Raw genomic sequence first — 16,305 nt, forward strand, 5'->3', positions numbered from 1 at the left:
GAAAGAGATAAAAAGGAGATAATCATGTTATTTTCAACCTTTCTAGGATTTATTTTTTTAAATCATTCTATTGAAGCATTTTTAAAAGGTGGTGCAACTTTAATCTGCCTACACTCCTAGAATTATTACATTTGTCAGATTCAAGTGACGTCTGTGACCATTGTGGATTTTTCCTTCATTAAAAAGGGTTACAAACATGTTTATATATACACCTTTAATACATTTTATGGTAACAAGTCTCCATCTTTATGATATTGGCATATATTGTCTAGTCTGTGTTGTCCTGTGAAAGAGATGCAACATATTCCATGTACCCAGTTTTTTTGAAATGGCAGCTGAAGATAGGAATTGGCCTTTCTGCTAAACTAAGCAATAGCTCATGAATGAATGCAACGCTAATTCAAATCCAAACAGGTCTAAACAGATGCATGGTGGCTAGAGGATGGGCTATGTGCATAAAATGTGCATTTAAATAAGAAGATAGGCATCAGTAAGCTCAGGATATGTGTTGCAGATAAACAGTTTCCAGTCCAATTTTCAAGCCTTGAACCTGAAGAAAACTGGTCAGGTGACATTATACTTAAACTTAGAAAAGAAAAAAAGAAACATAATACATATTAATAAATATTCTTTATTTTGTAAATTTTCCACATTAGGTACACACCCCAAATTTATTACAAATGGATGTTTATTCTCTGTAAAATTCATCTATTTATATTTCTCTACACATTTCAAGGTGCAACCTTTTAGCACTAGACTTAAGTGTCACCACTGAGAAGAAAAACAAATAAAAAGGAAACAAAAATCATAAAAATAAGACTCCTGAAATGAATCCTCATCACAGCTTGCAACAATTGATTTCTTATTCGACTGTGCTCCAACCCCAAAACCCAACACAAGACCAACAATAAATATCTCAGCTTGGTCAAAAAGAACAACTACATGTATGAATGTGGCAAATAGAGATGAACTGTCAGTGTACACGTGCAAAAGAGACAGAGATGTCGATAGGATACCAACCACATTGATTTCAGAGAAGACCCAACAAGACACCGAAGGCTACACCTGAAATGCATCTTTTCTAACAATCCCGCAGCAGTGCTTTTAGTTTCCCACTGGCAGGTGTTACTTGACACTGGTTGAGGCAAACCGCTTTCCACAGACCGGCTTGCCCTCCTCAGTGGACCGACAGTAGTTGGTGAATTTCTCTTTTAGGAGCTGTCGATATCGGTGGCGGTTGCTGTAGAAGGATCGGTTTTGTTCTAAAAATGCCTGGATCTCATCTTGTGTCAGACCGCACTCCTCATCTGAAGTTATGTCGGAATCATCCTGAGTAAGGAACAGTGGTAAGGTGTTTACAAATCTTCCGAACTTTCATGCATTAATTAATACTTTTCTACCAACACAGGATATAATGGAGGAGAGGATTCTTACCAGAAGTTCCACTAGACTTATATTCGCCTTTGTAGGCCTCGTGCGAAGGCTGCAGTTGTTCTGATTTATTGTCCATGGCAAACGCAGAGCAATGTTAGTAAATCTATCAGCGCATTTAGAGGATAAGAATTCTTTGGTTCGACAGGTGTTTGCTGAGGTCAGATTGTGGCCTGCGGACTTCCTGTCTGACAGACAGCCTTCAGATTTGGGGCCCTGTAGAAACACGGCAGTGTTACCTCACACATGTTGCTTAATATTTTTGTCTGCAACTTGGAATTCTGCAACCCAGTTTGTTCCCAACCTGATCGTTGCAGAAGCTCTTGCCCTTTTTTTTCTTTTTACTCTTGGACTGACTCTTTTCCTCAGAGTGTGGCCAGCAGTCCACGCAGCTGTCGGTTCCGTCCTCCTCCTTGTCTTCAAAACACTGATTAACATTTGGATAATCCACTTGAAAAGATAAATAAAATACAATAAGTTCAGAGACCCACTGGACCATATCACAATTAACAGACCAAGTTGCAGTTTTATCATCCATTGCCCATAATGCACCATCAATTAAATGCTCTAGATTCCCATTTGCAACCAATCCTGTTCAGCCTGACATCCTGATATATGTTCCAGATCAACCAGTTGCCTTCAGAAGTCATCTCATTTTAAAAAGGGAGACTACATGTGTGCAATTTGGTCCAACTGTCCTATAAAGGCCACAAAGGTTTGTTAGAGAACATTGATAAACGAATAGAACAATTATGGCCACAAAACACAGCAAAGGGAAAAGGTAAACATGCAAAAGCTTTCTTTGATCAAACCGGATTATTCTAACCTTTTGGCCTACTTCAAGACGTGTGGATAAATTCAAACTCCACATCACACTAAGGCATATGATCCCCTCTAGTGATCGACTGATACAGTTTTTTTAAGGTTGATGCTGATACCGGTCTAGCCAATATGAGCTGCTGGTTCTTTAGGCTGATATATTTTTTCTTTCCTCCGTTCGCATGTTGAAATTGACACAAAAACAAATGTTGCACAAGTTTCAATAAAAAATAAATAAAATGTAAACAGTAGCAATAGATAACAAGTGGAGAAAGCAGCAATGCATTCGCTTTACTTCTCAAGGCACAGCTGTTGAATGCACAAACAATTCTGTGATTTGCATGCATGTTTAAGTCCATATTGGGGAAAAAATTAAATTAACCGCTTATATTGGCCTGTCTTTAATCCTTCTAAAATGTCCACTGCGTTTCCTCAATGTTTATGATTTCAGTTGTTCTTCAATTAATGACTGAACAGGGTTATTTTAAAGGAGCAAAAGATTTAAATGCAAACAGAACGAATTTAACAACTGTCAAAAGTGGTTAAAAAAAAGCTGTTCGCTTTTTGAGTCTCAACATAAATCTCTATCCTCCTGATCTTAATCAGTTAAACATAAAATAATAAGACTGTGTCCTTTCCTTCCACTTTAAAGTCACGCTCTTAATGCTGCTGTACACTGGCTGCAACATAAAATAAGGAAATGTATGAAGAGATTAGTTTCTGTTTAAATCTGACCTGTTTCATGGTTGCAAATCCCCTCTGAGCAGGCAACATCCGAGCCCTCTCGTGAACTCATCTCACTGCCTTCCATACTGGATGAGTAGCCCCAGTCGCTCGCGTTACTGATGTGGGACAAATCTGAAGACGACATCAAGCTCCGACTCTTTATTCGCCCTCAGTCACACACAGCAGGACTAAGACATTCATTTTTTTGGTAAATGTTTATACCTTGCTTGGCGCTGTCTGAACAGTTACAGGGGGTGTTCTCGCTGGTGGCAGCCCCTTCCTCTTCCTCATCATTGCTTCCACAGGCCTTACAACTGCCCTCAACTGAATTAAAGGAACCCTATGGCAGCAAAAAGAGCTCAGTGAAATACAGGCAATGATTCATCTTATAAACGCAGCCCAGAACACCTCCTGACCCTCCAATTTTACCTCATCAAGGATTTTCTCCTTATTCTCTGCCTGCTGTTCAGACATTTCAAAGCCACACTTGTTTTTGCGTCGATTTTTTCTTTTCTGCCTCTTCTTCTCCAGTTTCAGCTCTTTGGCCCTCTCCTCCTCCGACAGCTCCTCCACAAACTGCTCAAGCCGACTGATCCCCTGCATCTTCTCCACCGCCATCTGGAGGTCAGGGAAACATGGCGGTTAGAAAAAACACACAGGGACACTGTGTGGCGTCCTCCACTGAACACGCAGCACAAAACCGAAGGCACCTCAAAGCTTTTCCGTAGCGCGTCGACACCAAGATGGAACAATATCTGCCAGGTCTGTTCCTCAGCTCGTAGCTTCTGCCAGATTCTATGCAGTCGCTCGTAGAGATGAATGCCCAGGCAGGTCAGAACTTCCTCTTGTGCAACATCGATAGTTTTTGCATGCCTTTCTCTCCGCCTTTAAAGAAAGAATTTCATTATTAGTGCCATTACTGAAAAATCCTGACAGGAACAAAGGGTTACACGTATTTATTATAACAACAAGTGCATGGGCGGTTCTAAACAGGGGCCAGGACCCCTATATTATGTACCGAGTACATAATACTAAAACATATTCTAATGATAATATGCACTGGAATAGACATAGTGACTGATTTTCTCTTTACAATTCTTTTTAATTATTTAAATATTGAGGTGAGAGCTTCATTCATAGGGATCACTGTTTCAATCTAAATGTTATTTTGAACCAAACTGATAGAAATACCTTCATGTGTTGCAGCTTAATATATCAGTGAATAAAACTGGTAATTATTGTTTAAAATTAAGTCAAAGATATATGTAAAATATTTCTGAATTATGAATTTACACTGACCTAATATGATAAAGAATGGGTTAATTTTCTATTTTAATAGAAATGTATTCAACATCTAATAATTGTATTTCCCCATGGAAGGGGATTCTAATTTTAAGGAAGTAAGTTTTCAATAATCGATTATTTAAATAATCGTCAACTAATTTAGTTACCGATTATCACTCACTGGAGTAAATAGAGTCTAAAACATGCCTTTAGCTGACAAAGTAACCCACTTAGAGCAGCAACTATACCAAAAGTGTAAGAATTTATTTAAATAAAAAAAAGAAGAAGTTTTCATCCGTCAAAATGCTCCATCCAGAACTCCTTGAATGGATAAGCTTTATTCCACCTAGTTTAACTCTAAAGAAATCTTTATTAAGGAACCTTTTGCCATCTGATTATTAATGAGGAAAAAAGAGATCAACAGTTTAATCGATTAGAAAAATAATCGTTAGCTGCTGCCCTAAGCTAAATGAAGGGGAAATTTCACTTCAGTCATAGCGCAGCTGCAAGCAGCTCTTTGCTTCCGAGGCTCTCCTAATATATGTCAATCAATAAGCTATGATTCTCTGTCTCCCTGTGAAAACGTGGACAGATATGGTGGTTCTATACCATATTTACGGTCTAGTATACAGTAATAGAATTAAACCTTATTGTTATTACACTGTACAAGAACAAAGCAACAAAATGTGATGAGATCCGACTTACTCGTAACCTCCTGAGAATTCAGGCTCCGCTCGGCCGAGTAAGTGAGCGATGAAGTCCGTCTCACAGCACACGTGAATGTGCCGCTCATGGGGGCAACAGCAGAGACCCTCATACAGAGCGGCGCAGTACCCCTTCTCCTCACTGGAATCCACCTCTCCAACCAGGATGTTATAAGCTCTGATCACTTTACTTTTACAGTCTGTGCAAAACCTGTTCAAGTCAGAGCCGGTCATTTTCTCTTCAACATAAAGGAGCAGGGAGTATTATTGGTGGAAATAAGAATATACCTGTGTTTACGTAAGTATGTCTCCAATGTCTCCAGGAGACAGGCACTGTCGATCAGGACCACCTCATCCCTGCATTCTTGAGACATCAGCTCCCACACGTCCATCCAACTCCCCCTGCAACATTTATAACAATGTTATGACAACTTAGAGGCTTCTAGGAAATCTACAAAAACAGATTTTCTCAACACCTGGGAATGTGATGAGTACAGGGCAGTGGTGTATAGTAGTGTAGCATACTTTGAGAGCCAACCAACAAAGGGTAAGATAATCGTTTCAAATTACAAAACATGATTAGCAATGGGATTTTCTGGACAGTTTCAAGCAAGTTGTTGCTCATAAAAACCAGCTGCAGCCTATTATACAGTGATGTTTACAACGGCTGCCGTGGTCATTGTGTTCATGTTGTCTGTGTTTGTTATTTCAGGACATCAGAGCCTCAATCGAGAGCCCAGAAACTTAAGCGATACCAAAATAAGAGAACATCAGGAATCCAAACCAACTTCCCATCTTCCGCCACATTTAATAGTCTAGATCAGGGGTCTTCAACATTTCCCAGGCCAAGGATCCCCAAACTGGTGAGATGGAGCAGGGCCCCCCCCCCTGATTTTATATATAATCAATGAAATAGTGTTATATCAAACTGGTCCTATAGTCACTCTATTACAGATGGAGTAATGTAACTAAAGTAATTTCTCTCTGGGAATATTAAAGTATTTCTGATTCTGATTCCTGGTTGACGGGACAGGTGTTGTGAATGAAACGGTGCCCAGCTTGAAAGAGCTCCTGTGTGTCGCTGAATGTGAGCATTGATGACTGAAAGACATCTTCTGCCGCCATTTATCTGTTTAATACAGTGTGTTGAATTCATGATAATGAGGATTTAAAGACATTTTAATTAGAGTCAAGAATTGCAAGGGGGATATATAAAAAAAAAAAAAAAGTCTAATCAAGCAAAACTTTCGTGACCCGCATGCAGTACCTCCGTGGACCCCCTAGTGGTCACGGACCCCTGTTGAAGACCTACGGTTTAGATTTTAACAAATTTTTGTCTATTGTTGAACAAATTTTTCCAAAAAAGAGAAGCGAATCAGACTTGTAAAAGAAAAAAAAAAAGGAAAAAGTTCAAACTGTGCACGTTACTTACCCCAATGGCTTAGGTTTGTGAGTGTCTAAGGAGTGCAACTGGCAGCGTTTATTCTTTTTACTTTTAGGAATTGCATCAATCATGTCATTCAGCTTTGACCTGCAAATCGATAAATGACAATTAAACAACCATCAGGATCTGGATACAATAGTAAAGAAAACCTAATCTAGACATGCGTTTTTATGAATTCTTCCTGTGTAATATAACCTCTCATTGCATTACTTGTATTATTTTTTTCTTTATTTCATTTTACATCTGTGTCATTAATACTTAATTGTGTTTATTTGGGTCAAAAAGCCTAACTGGGGAGATGAGCTTTCACTTAGACTTTGGCTAGAAGCCCTAACGATGTTTAATTGTATTGTCTTAATATAAATAAGATAAATAAAATACAGTAGTTTGCAAAAATACATTTGAATGTTAACGCATTTTGTCAGGTAAACATAAATCCTTTATGCATTTAAGCATTTATTTAACAAACCCTCACATTATAGTACATAAAGTTGTAGTGAATTGTTTTTTTAACTAATAATAATGCTGTAAATACATGCTATCCATCCATTACAGGATATAAACACTATCACAAAGCCACATAGTCTGATAAATGAATGACTTAATTTTTTTAAAGGCCCAATATATCTGCTTTTGACCATTTTTAGGCAGATATTCCTTTTTTTCATTTACATGACAAGTTTCCATTACAAATGTGTGCAAAACTAACTTGATACTCTAATTTTCAAAATGCATTTTTTTTTTATTGTGGTGTTTCTATAAAATAACATAACACAATAACATAAAAAAACCATAAACTTTAACACTTATAACATAGATCCATATTTCAGCCACGGCTGTAGTGCTCATCATTGTGAGCTGAATGTAAAAGTTACTCAAGTCTCATCCTTAATCCAAATATGCCGCACCAGCATCCTCTTTTTCTTCTTTTTAAAAAGGTACTAAGGTCCAGTTTCAGATCACGTTACTCTTGTGATGCCAAAAGGGGATTCCATTGCAGCTTTGCGAAATATTGATGCGACTGAAAAACCTCCCCATTGCAGCGTAAAAATATTTTAATAGAAAAACGTGATTCTTCAGAACGCAGTGTTCCCATTTAGGTAATTTATTTTCACAACTACAAATAGAGCAATTTGATGGTTAATGGAAAAACTAGTAATAATAAATGTTACATGAAAAACAAAGCATTTTTATTGGAGGAAGCAGCAATGCACATAATCTCAAGGTATGGATGCTAATTTCTCTAGTGAACCTGAGAACACAAGCAGTTATCCGCCAATACTGATAAAAGAAAAAAAACGCTAATTTCATAAATCCATCTATAAATAAGATTAAATCTTTAAGACAAAATGTTTAGTAAAGATGATTAAGAGAACAACCACTCAATACAATTAAAAGATTAGAGACAAACTAAGAGGAGATCAGTATTCATTATGTTGCTTCCTATACATCGTTCTCATCGTATAAATAAAACAAATATTTCTCACCCATGGATGTAAAAGAGTGTATAAAGCTTCTTCATGTCTGCCAAGCAAGCCTTGGTGAGACTGAGCATGCCCTTTGGTTTGACTGTGAGGGGCTCCAGCGCTGGACTCCCGGTTTCCACTAAATGTGAAAAGAGGCGCTCCACGCTTCGCCTGCAGCCAACACACGGCACCGACTGAGATAACGTACCGTACACCTCTCTGGATGTCACCATCAGCGCAACATTCAGGTCCTGCTGCTTCAGCTTGGAGTAATACTGGGAAAAGAAAACATAAATCCCATTCTCAACTTATTTCACTCCAAATTGAAAACAAAGCCCTGTAAGGCTCTGTGGGTGGGTGTTCCTGCTACATGACAACATATTTGGAGAAAATGTGTGTAGAAATCAGAACTGCTTACCTCAGAAAATTGTTTCCATTGAGCAGGGTTCGTTTCATGGTCTTCAACATCCAGTATACTGTCAGGAAACTCCATCACCATCTGAAAACCATTGACACACAACAGTTCATCCACATCAAACTCCACAGGCATGTTTAGTCCATTCTGACAGCTAAGAGACACATACTGGGAGTTAAACAATTAATCGGATCAGTCATAATTAATCGATTGCTGATATAATCCTTATCCAATTTAGTAATCGATTAATTATTAACTGGAGTATAGAGTAGGGAAGGGAATCAAAAACCAGTTCCTGTTTAGAACTGGTTCCGTGTGTTTCAATTGCATGACACCGTTTTGCAGCTCGCTTAATGATTCTCTTATCGATTCCAGGCAGCACCAGAGCCTAGCACTGGGGGGCACAACTTGCTTCACGTTTTTTACGCACGTTACACACACTGCATTCAGTAAGCAAGTACAACGTGACCAGGCGTAAGTCTAGAAGAGCAAAACAAAAGGGAAAAAAGTGTTTCTGATACTTCAGGAGAGAAGCAAAAGTTACGACCAGCATGGAAGGCGACTCTGTTGGTAACTAGCTAGTTTTATATCATTGGCTGTGCTTAATAAGGTTCCTAGTAAATCATATGCCATTTCTGGAAATAAACCAATTTCCTACCTCTCTTTGAGGTTATTAAACATGCTACGAAGTTGATCCGCAGTTCTGGGAGCGAGGTTATTTAAATCAGGGGGGGATGAGTTTATTCCTGAAATTGTACAGTAACGCTTTTTCATTAAACGGATGCCTTCTTCATTAGATTTAGACGACTGTAACGAGACGGGTAGCCTGGCTGGCTCAGAGGCTGGCAGCTCCCGTTTGCTGCCTTCTGTTTTCGCCAAGGCAGGCAGAAATAAAACATCCCAGGCGAAGGCAGACGAATGTCAACGTGAACTTTCCAAGTTCATTGTTAACAGAATCGATAAGAGAATCGATAAGGAATCGAATCGTTTCAAAGAATCGACAAGGGAATCAGAATCGTGAAAATCTTATCAATTCCCAACCCTAGTATAGACACTCTAAAACATGCCCTTGGCTGACAGAAAAACCCACTTAGAGGAGTAATTACATCAAAACTGTAATAAAAAAAAATATATATATATATATATATATATATATATAATATATATATATAAAATATTTTGAATTCCACTAGCGAGAACTCTTTAGAAGGAAAACTTTTAGTTTTCCCTCATTTAAGTTCTGTAAAAACTCAAAAAGAAGTTGCTATCCAATTTTTAATGAAAACCAATTATCGGCAGATTGTTTGATTGACAAAATCACCATCAGTTGCAGCCCTAAAATATTTTATTGAAGATTGTAGGGAACAAAACAGCAGTCTTGGTATTTAAATCAGAAGTTTCGTTTCAGACTGTTTTGTACTTTAAGCAATCTAATCATTTCTTAGGGTCCAAATGTCTCTTTGTGACAAACACAATCATATCTCAGCCTTCTGACATCAACATTCTTTCTAGCAGTATGACCAAAACCCCAACAACAAAAAGAGACGAAACAAACAGCCCCCTTCAGAAATAAAAAAAATAAAAATAATAAGAGCAATCTTCTTCATTGCTCTTTTGGGCAGAAACAGCTCTAAGGGTACTAATCAACATCACAATCACTTTGTGCTTTCATATTTCAGCTTTAACACAGTATACTGATTCATAAAGGCCTGCGTACTTATATTCTAACCTTTCCTTGTGATCATGAGGTCTTACCGTGAGTGTGTCATCAATATACAGAGGAATCTGTCTCGATAAAAACGGATAGTCTTCCTCGCCCTCTCTGCAAACCGCTACCAGGCGTGCCATGTCGTCTTGGGGCCAGAGAGCAGCTCACCTGCAAGTTATATAAACATGCAAGAGCGATCACAGGTTGTAGGAGTGATGTTCTTAAACGCCCAAGTTACACCAAGCTAATGCTACTCCTCTTCAGTGAACTGAGGTCTGAGATAATCCTACAGCTAGCAACTTATATTGTATTTTCTTTCCCGTACAAGATGTGTTTTAAACACATAGCAATTCCGAAAAGTTACAAACTATAGCTTTAGCTGCTTCAAACCTTACAAGCAGGGAAGTCCGATCCCGATGTTCCCTGCTAAGCTAGCAAACACCCCGGCAAAAGAAAGGTTGGGAAATCGCAAAATCGTCATGTTTGTAAAAAAATATATATGTGTAACATTTTCAGATAGGATTGTACGGGTTAGAAAGACTGGTTTGGAAAGGCTTACTAACATATATATATAGTATATTAGACCCTTTCCAACAGATTTCCCTGTTAGCCAGTTAGCTAAGTACACTTGACAAAACAACTTCAGAAATCAAGAATGGCGTTCGTTAACACGTAGGCGCAGTGTTATTTATCTTATATTCCTTTCGCGATCTAATATATTTTAGAGTATAATTATGGTTTTAGTTCTCCTCGTCGATGAGAAGGAAAACAAACTTGGCTAGCAAGCTTTTAAAATAGTAAGTGCCTAAAGCTAACGTTAGCAAGCTAATAGAAAGTTGGAACTAGCTACTTAGCCGTGAGTTTCTTTGGAAATGTCGCCTCGTACTGACAGTCTATCCGCCTCTATGAATCCTACTAGTGCGTGTGTTCAAATATTTAAATATTTCTACTTACCGCCGCCTGAAACTTAATAAAAAAAAAAAAATAAACAAGTGCGCAACAAGTTAGTGAGCCTGCAACGGCAGCGGGATCTTTATTACTGATTATACCTTTGCCCCCCCCCCCCGTACGTAATACTAATGTTATATTACGCACTGCCTGTAGAGGGCGTAGATGAGGTGAAAAACATCTAACTGATGTGAGAACAGGATTTACATTTATTATACGCTTGATGACATTACTACGGAAGAGGATTAGGGCCACTGAAAAAGTAGTTGCAATATTATGAACTGAAATATTATTTCAGTTTAATATCGGGAAAAAAAAAATCTGAGTTCTGACTTTGATCTCAGAATTCCGACTTTTTTTTCTCAGAATTCTGACCTTAATCTCAAAATTATGTCTTTAATCTGAGAATTCTGACCATCTCAGAATTCTGACTTTATTTCTCAGAGTTCCGACTTTATTTCTAAGAGTTCCGACTTTATTTCTCAAAATTCTGACTTCAATCTCCAAGTTCTGACTTTATTTATCAGAGTTCTGATTTTAATCTCAGAATTCTGACTTTATTTCTCAGAATTTTGAATTCTGAGAAATGAAGCTGACATGTTTGTTAGCTGTCAGAATTCAATCAGCTATTGCAATTAAAGTCAGAATTCTGGGAAAAAAAAAAAAAAGGTCAGAATTCTGAATTTTTTCTCATATTATACTGAAATAAAATTTAAAAAAACAGTCAACTTTTTTTTCCCCCAATGGTCCTAATCCTCTTCTGTACATTACATATGTATATCTAGAAATAGTTTAAATACATAGCTCTTTATGCCTGCTTAAATAAGAAATTATATGATATTCATGGGTGGTTGTTTAATTGTAAATAACATTTACTAGTATTTGTTTAGAACAGCTAAACCAGTAACATTAAACTATTAAGAAAATAGAGAGGGTTTGAAAAAGCTAATGTTAATCTACTTTACCTTTTATATATTATATAATTGTACCATTTCAACCTGAGATATGTTACATATTTGTCACAAAGGAAGTACAACAAATTACATTGAGAAGTCAACCTTAAAATGATTTATTTCTATACAAGGTGCAAAAAAAAAAAAAAAAAAACCTTAGTAAACAAAGGGCAACATGGAGATCAATAAACATACAGGTCAGCCACTTTTAAAGATATTTAAAGCTGAAAATGTAAAGTGCACAAGACAATTATTGCTGCAAAGATGCAGCACTCTGGTGAGACAATCTGTCAGCAGATCAAATGTACATCATGCACTCCTCTGTTCCTGGCTGCCTTAGTGGAGAACAGACTGAGATTAAAGAAGAAATGCAAACAAAGCTCTAATTGCACTTTATCACAAGTCATGCAGGGGGAACAGTTCACTTTTGGAAGAAGGTGCAGTCAGATAAGAGCCAAATTAACTTGAACCTTATGTTTTGGGAAACTAACACTACATATCAACACAGATGCACCATTCCTGCTGTGAAATAGTTCAAACTAATCTCCATAAATATTAAATAGTTTTACCACATTTGAATGTTTCCTGCTGTTTTACATTTTGGTTGCAAGTCATTTCAGCCTCATATAAACAAAAACAGTTTGCATATCCAACATTTACCAGAATTTCACTGTAATTCCACAGATATGTAAAACATAGATAACAAGGCAGTTTGTGAACATGTACACCAGTAAAACACACACAGAAAATAAACTGCTGCAGCTGAGTGTGTCCACCACAGAGTTGGTCACTCCGGTCATGAGGTTGGCGAGCAGGAAAAAGAGCAGCTGGTTCCTGCTGACAGCCTGGATGAGGCAGAGTCCATCTGTGACACGTCTGTTTTGGTAAGCCTCAGACTCTGCGACATTTTCTTGGAAATTCATTGACGACGGCAGAAAGCGGCAGGAGGATGCTCCCTTAGAGAACAGGATGACCATATCAGCCAGGCCGAGGCAGGACATGAAAAACAAAGACTGAGCAACGCTCCAGATGACGAAGGGTAAATTTGCAGAGCGGCGAGAGACCGGCTCCACCAGCGCCTGACACGTCAGCAAAGCAGCATATGACAGCAAGCTGCCTATAAAGAGGATAAAAAGCATTTTCAGACAATCTTTGACTTGAGATCTCGGCTGCATCACATAGAGTCCAATCTGAACCCCTGCTAGGTAGATGGCAACATAGCCCGCTATTGAGAATATGCCTTCCTTGTTAGCATGCACAAAGTCCTTCTCTCTGTCATTATTGTGCATTAGAAAGGTCTTTAGCTCAGATGTTTCCAGAAAGAACTGATAAAACCCACTCATCAGTAGAGCAAAAAGCCACAACAGTCCAGCTGGTAAAACAACTAAAAGAGCAGAAGCCAGAACTCTAACGATGGCCAGGGTGAAGAAGAAATTCCAGTGGATGCCGTATTCTGTCACGTGTTCATGATAGCCGGTCATTTTGATGCTCACCAGTCTCGCCAACCCAAGAGCAACCAGGGGCCAAACAGACAGGATCTGCTTTGTGATATGGCTAATCTTGGATCCAGAAATGCTCTTCCTCCGCGCCTCGGGACTGACGAGAGCATTTGCAAAAACAAACGCCCCGACTCCAAAGTCCATAACCCCTGTCCCGTAGGTTTCCGTCTTCGCATATCGTCTTGGAAAGACGCTAAAGTCTACGGCGAGGATGCTGATGGCGGTCTTCATGTTTACAAACACTCTGAAGAGGGTGACGAAGGGAACCTGGTCGAACTGAATGCGACTCTGAAGAAAGTTGCTGAAAATCTTCTGCGGCTGCAGAGCAGAGGAGCGGAAGCTAATTTGGTAGATGAAGCAGAACACGCAAGCTAAAATAACAGTTAGGCACACGATGACCTGGGAAAGAATGTCGCTGAGAAGCGTACACGATAACACAAGGGGGAGAACCAGCAGCGAAAAGTCAAGGAGTAGATGGGAAACGGGTGGAAGCGGCAGCGGCAGAGTCCCTTTGGCCTGGTAGTAGAGGACCAAGATGAACGCCCTGTGGACGAGACAAACTGGGGCGAGAAATGAGCCCAGCACCACCTCTCCCAAACTGGTCCCGTTGAGATTACTCACAAAGGCCTCCTTCACTTCCCTGTGAGCCATAACCTGCAAACATTAATAAATAGTTTAATCAAAGAGGCATGGGGAAGAGTAACCAGCAGAAAACAACTTTGTTGAAACCTTAGAGCAGGCATCCCCAAAGTCGGTCCTCGAGGGCCTCTCTCCTGCAGGTTTTAGAGGTTTCCCTGCTTTAGCACAGCTGATTTTAATTGAAAGCTGATTAAAAAGCTTTTGCTGAACTGCAATCATCACAATCAGCTGTGCTAAAACAGGAAAACCTCTAAAACCTGCAGGACAGCAGCCCTTGAGGACCAACTTTAGGGATGCCTGCCTTAGAGGAACTCTCCTTAAACGTCCTTTTAAGATTATCCACAACAGAAGACTCCTAAAGCTCTTCTGAGAGGTAGCTAATGTGTTTGCTGCTTAAAATCTATCAGAATAAAAACAAAAGAAATACAAAAAAAAAAAAAAAAGTTCCCTGAAGATTAGCTACAACTTTTTACGTGACCTTTTATGATTGAATGTTTAGAAACATTTTAGGGAACATTTTCTAAAGATTGCCTACAACTATTGTTGAACCGATACCAGTATTGAGCAGGGCCCCGATCCAGCACTAAAATGGTATCGGTATCGGCGAGTACCAACAAATAGGGCACCGATACCATTTTGAGAGCCAAAAGTTTATTCAACTATTGTCACCCATTCCAGGTAGGAAATAAACAGTTCTACTGGATTCACTTTGTATTAGTCTTTTTCCTGCTTCACAAAGGTAGGCAGCAGCTTGACAAAGCCATGATGGCAATTATTTTACATCCAAGTAGTATGCAGTTCTTTATATACACACACATCAATTTCGAACAGATAGTATTGGTATCGGCCGATACTGCACAGCCAGGTATCGGGTATTGGTATCGGGGCCAAAAAAAATGGCATCGGCGCAACACTAGTTTCTACTATAATGATGTAATTTACAGAGAACTGTAAATTTCAACAAAGATTAGGGAGATTTCTCCAAACTTCATTCAGCAATGATTTTGTAAAAGCTTCTTATAGGCAATCTAACAATCTATGATGCAGCCTTTAGACAAATTTAAGGGAACACCTCCTAAAGGTTATCTGCACCTGGAAAAGAAGATTACTCCCAATTGGTTCTTTGAACATTTAGTTCAAATTTTCCAAGCCCTTTTAGATAAACCCTTTAAAAGATAATTAAAGAAAAAAAAAATCCCTGAAGTTTATCAAGATTATTTATGGGTCAATTAGAAAAGGCTGTCATTTCTTTTTTTAATCCAGATTTCTAAATGTGATTTAAAAAAGAAAAACAGGGTCCTTATCTACAAGCTCGCTAACCAGAATTTAAACTTTGAAATAAAATTTTTAGAAAATCTGTGATTCATTTTTTTTTTTTGTTGTTGTTGACCCATAGAATGTCATCCTGAAACATAACAGCAGTTTGACATAGATCTGTAGTACATAGATTAACCTACTCTCTCAATATGCATGTCTCAAAAATTAAGATAAAAGGAAGATATGATCTTTTCATACCTTGGTTAAATTTGAAGTTCTCTGTGCACAAACATTATCTTTCCTGCTAACAAACGCTCTCAGTTTGCACCTATGATGTTCGGGGTCTCTAAGCCGATTCCCACAAGACAGATACTACAAACATTCATAAATAAATTATAATTCCGTGTTCAATGGCAACGTCAGAAACAATAAAGTTACCATTGATCAGAACTTACCACGACTTTGTATATTAAACGTGGAAGGTGAAGAAATACCTGTTTAACCGCATTGTTATTTTGCTGGGTGTGCAGTGACGGCTCGTTCAAACACTTCCGGGTTTCCCATGATGCGTTTGAGAACGCTGGGTTTTATAGCACTTCTTTCCAAAATTGTCTTGTTGCGTTTAATGGCGGTTGGCAAACAACTTTTCGGTGTGCATTCCCCCCACCTTCTGGTGAGCAGTGTGAATCAGAATAGCCCTATTCATAAAGATACTTGTGTTTATTTATCTATATATATATATATATATATATATATATATATATATATATATATATATATATATATATATATATATATATATATATATATATATATATATATATATATATATATATATATATATATATATAATATTACTCATATATATTATATAAATATACTAAATCCTCCTAATTATTCCTGTTAATGTTAAATATTTAAATAAATATTGATAATATTTTTTTGACCTTTTCTGCAGAATATCTATCAAATTCAATTTTACTTTCTCCTTATTTAGGTCTATAACCAATTT

General features: G+C 38.1%; 2 protein-coding genes across 4 annotated transcripts; both read right to left on the reverse strand.

Annotated features, from left to right (window-relative positions):
• Window positions 1–611: 611 nt before the first annotated feature.
• On the reverse strand, window positions 612–11,104 carry ggnbp2 (gametogenetin binding protein 2). The gene is made up of 14 exons (XM_038297619.1): window positions 10,952–11,104; window positions 10,045–10,165; window positions 8,293–8,373; window positions 7,896–8,149; window positions 6,397–6,495; window positions 5,253–5,366; window positions 4,966–5,175; window positions 3,687–3,861; window positions 3,406–3,594; window positions 3,199–3,316; window positions 2,986–3,108; window positions 1,736–1,881; window positions 1,435–1,647; window positions 612–1,329 (listed from the first exon to the last, which is right to left on the reverse strand). Exons 2-14 carry the CDS (start codon window positions 10,135–10,137, stop codon window positions 1,126–1,128), a joined length of 2,019 nt encoding a protein of 672 aa, XP_038153547.1. The 5' UTR covers window positions 10,138–10,165; window positions 10,952–11,104; the 3' UTR covers window positions 612–1,125.
• Window positions 11,105–12,140: 1,036 nt separating this feature from the next.
• On the reverse strand, window positions 12,141–15,889 carry pigw (phosphatidylinositol glycan anchor biosynthesis, class W). 3 transcript variants are annotated; one of them, XM_038297592.1, is made up of 2 exons: window positions 15,788–15,889; window positions 12,141–14,051 (listed from the first exon to the last, which is right to left on the reverse strand). In XM_038297592.1, the coding sequence occupies exon 2, from the start codon at window positions 14,046–14,048 to the stop codon at window positions 12,555–12,557; it is 1,494 nt and encodes a 497-aa protein (XP_038153520.1). In that variant the 5' UTR covers window positions 14,049–14,051; window positions 15,788–15,889; the 3' UTR covers window positions 12,141–12,554. The 3 variants fall into 3 exon arrangements, with proteins under 3 accessions (XP_038153520.1, XP_038153522.1, XP_038153521.1); XM_038297594.1 differs by having other exon boundaries at window positions 15,749–15,850; XM_038297593.1 differs by lacking the exon at window positions 15,788–15,889 and adding an exon at window positions 15,552–15,723.
• Between the last annotated feature and the right edge of the window lie 416 nt (window positions 15,890–16,305).

Source organism: Cyprinodon tularosa, unplaced genomic scaffold (genome assembly GCF_016077235.1).
Source record: "Cyprinodon tularosa strain WSP-4 unplaced genomic scaffold, ASM1607723v1 ctg392, whole genome shotgun sequence".
Taxonomy (NCBI): Eukaryota; Metazoa; Chordata; class Actinopteri; order Cyprinodontiformes; family Cyprinodontidae; genus Cyprinodon; species Cyprinodon tularosa.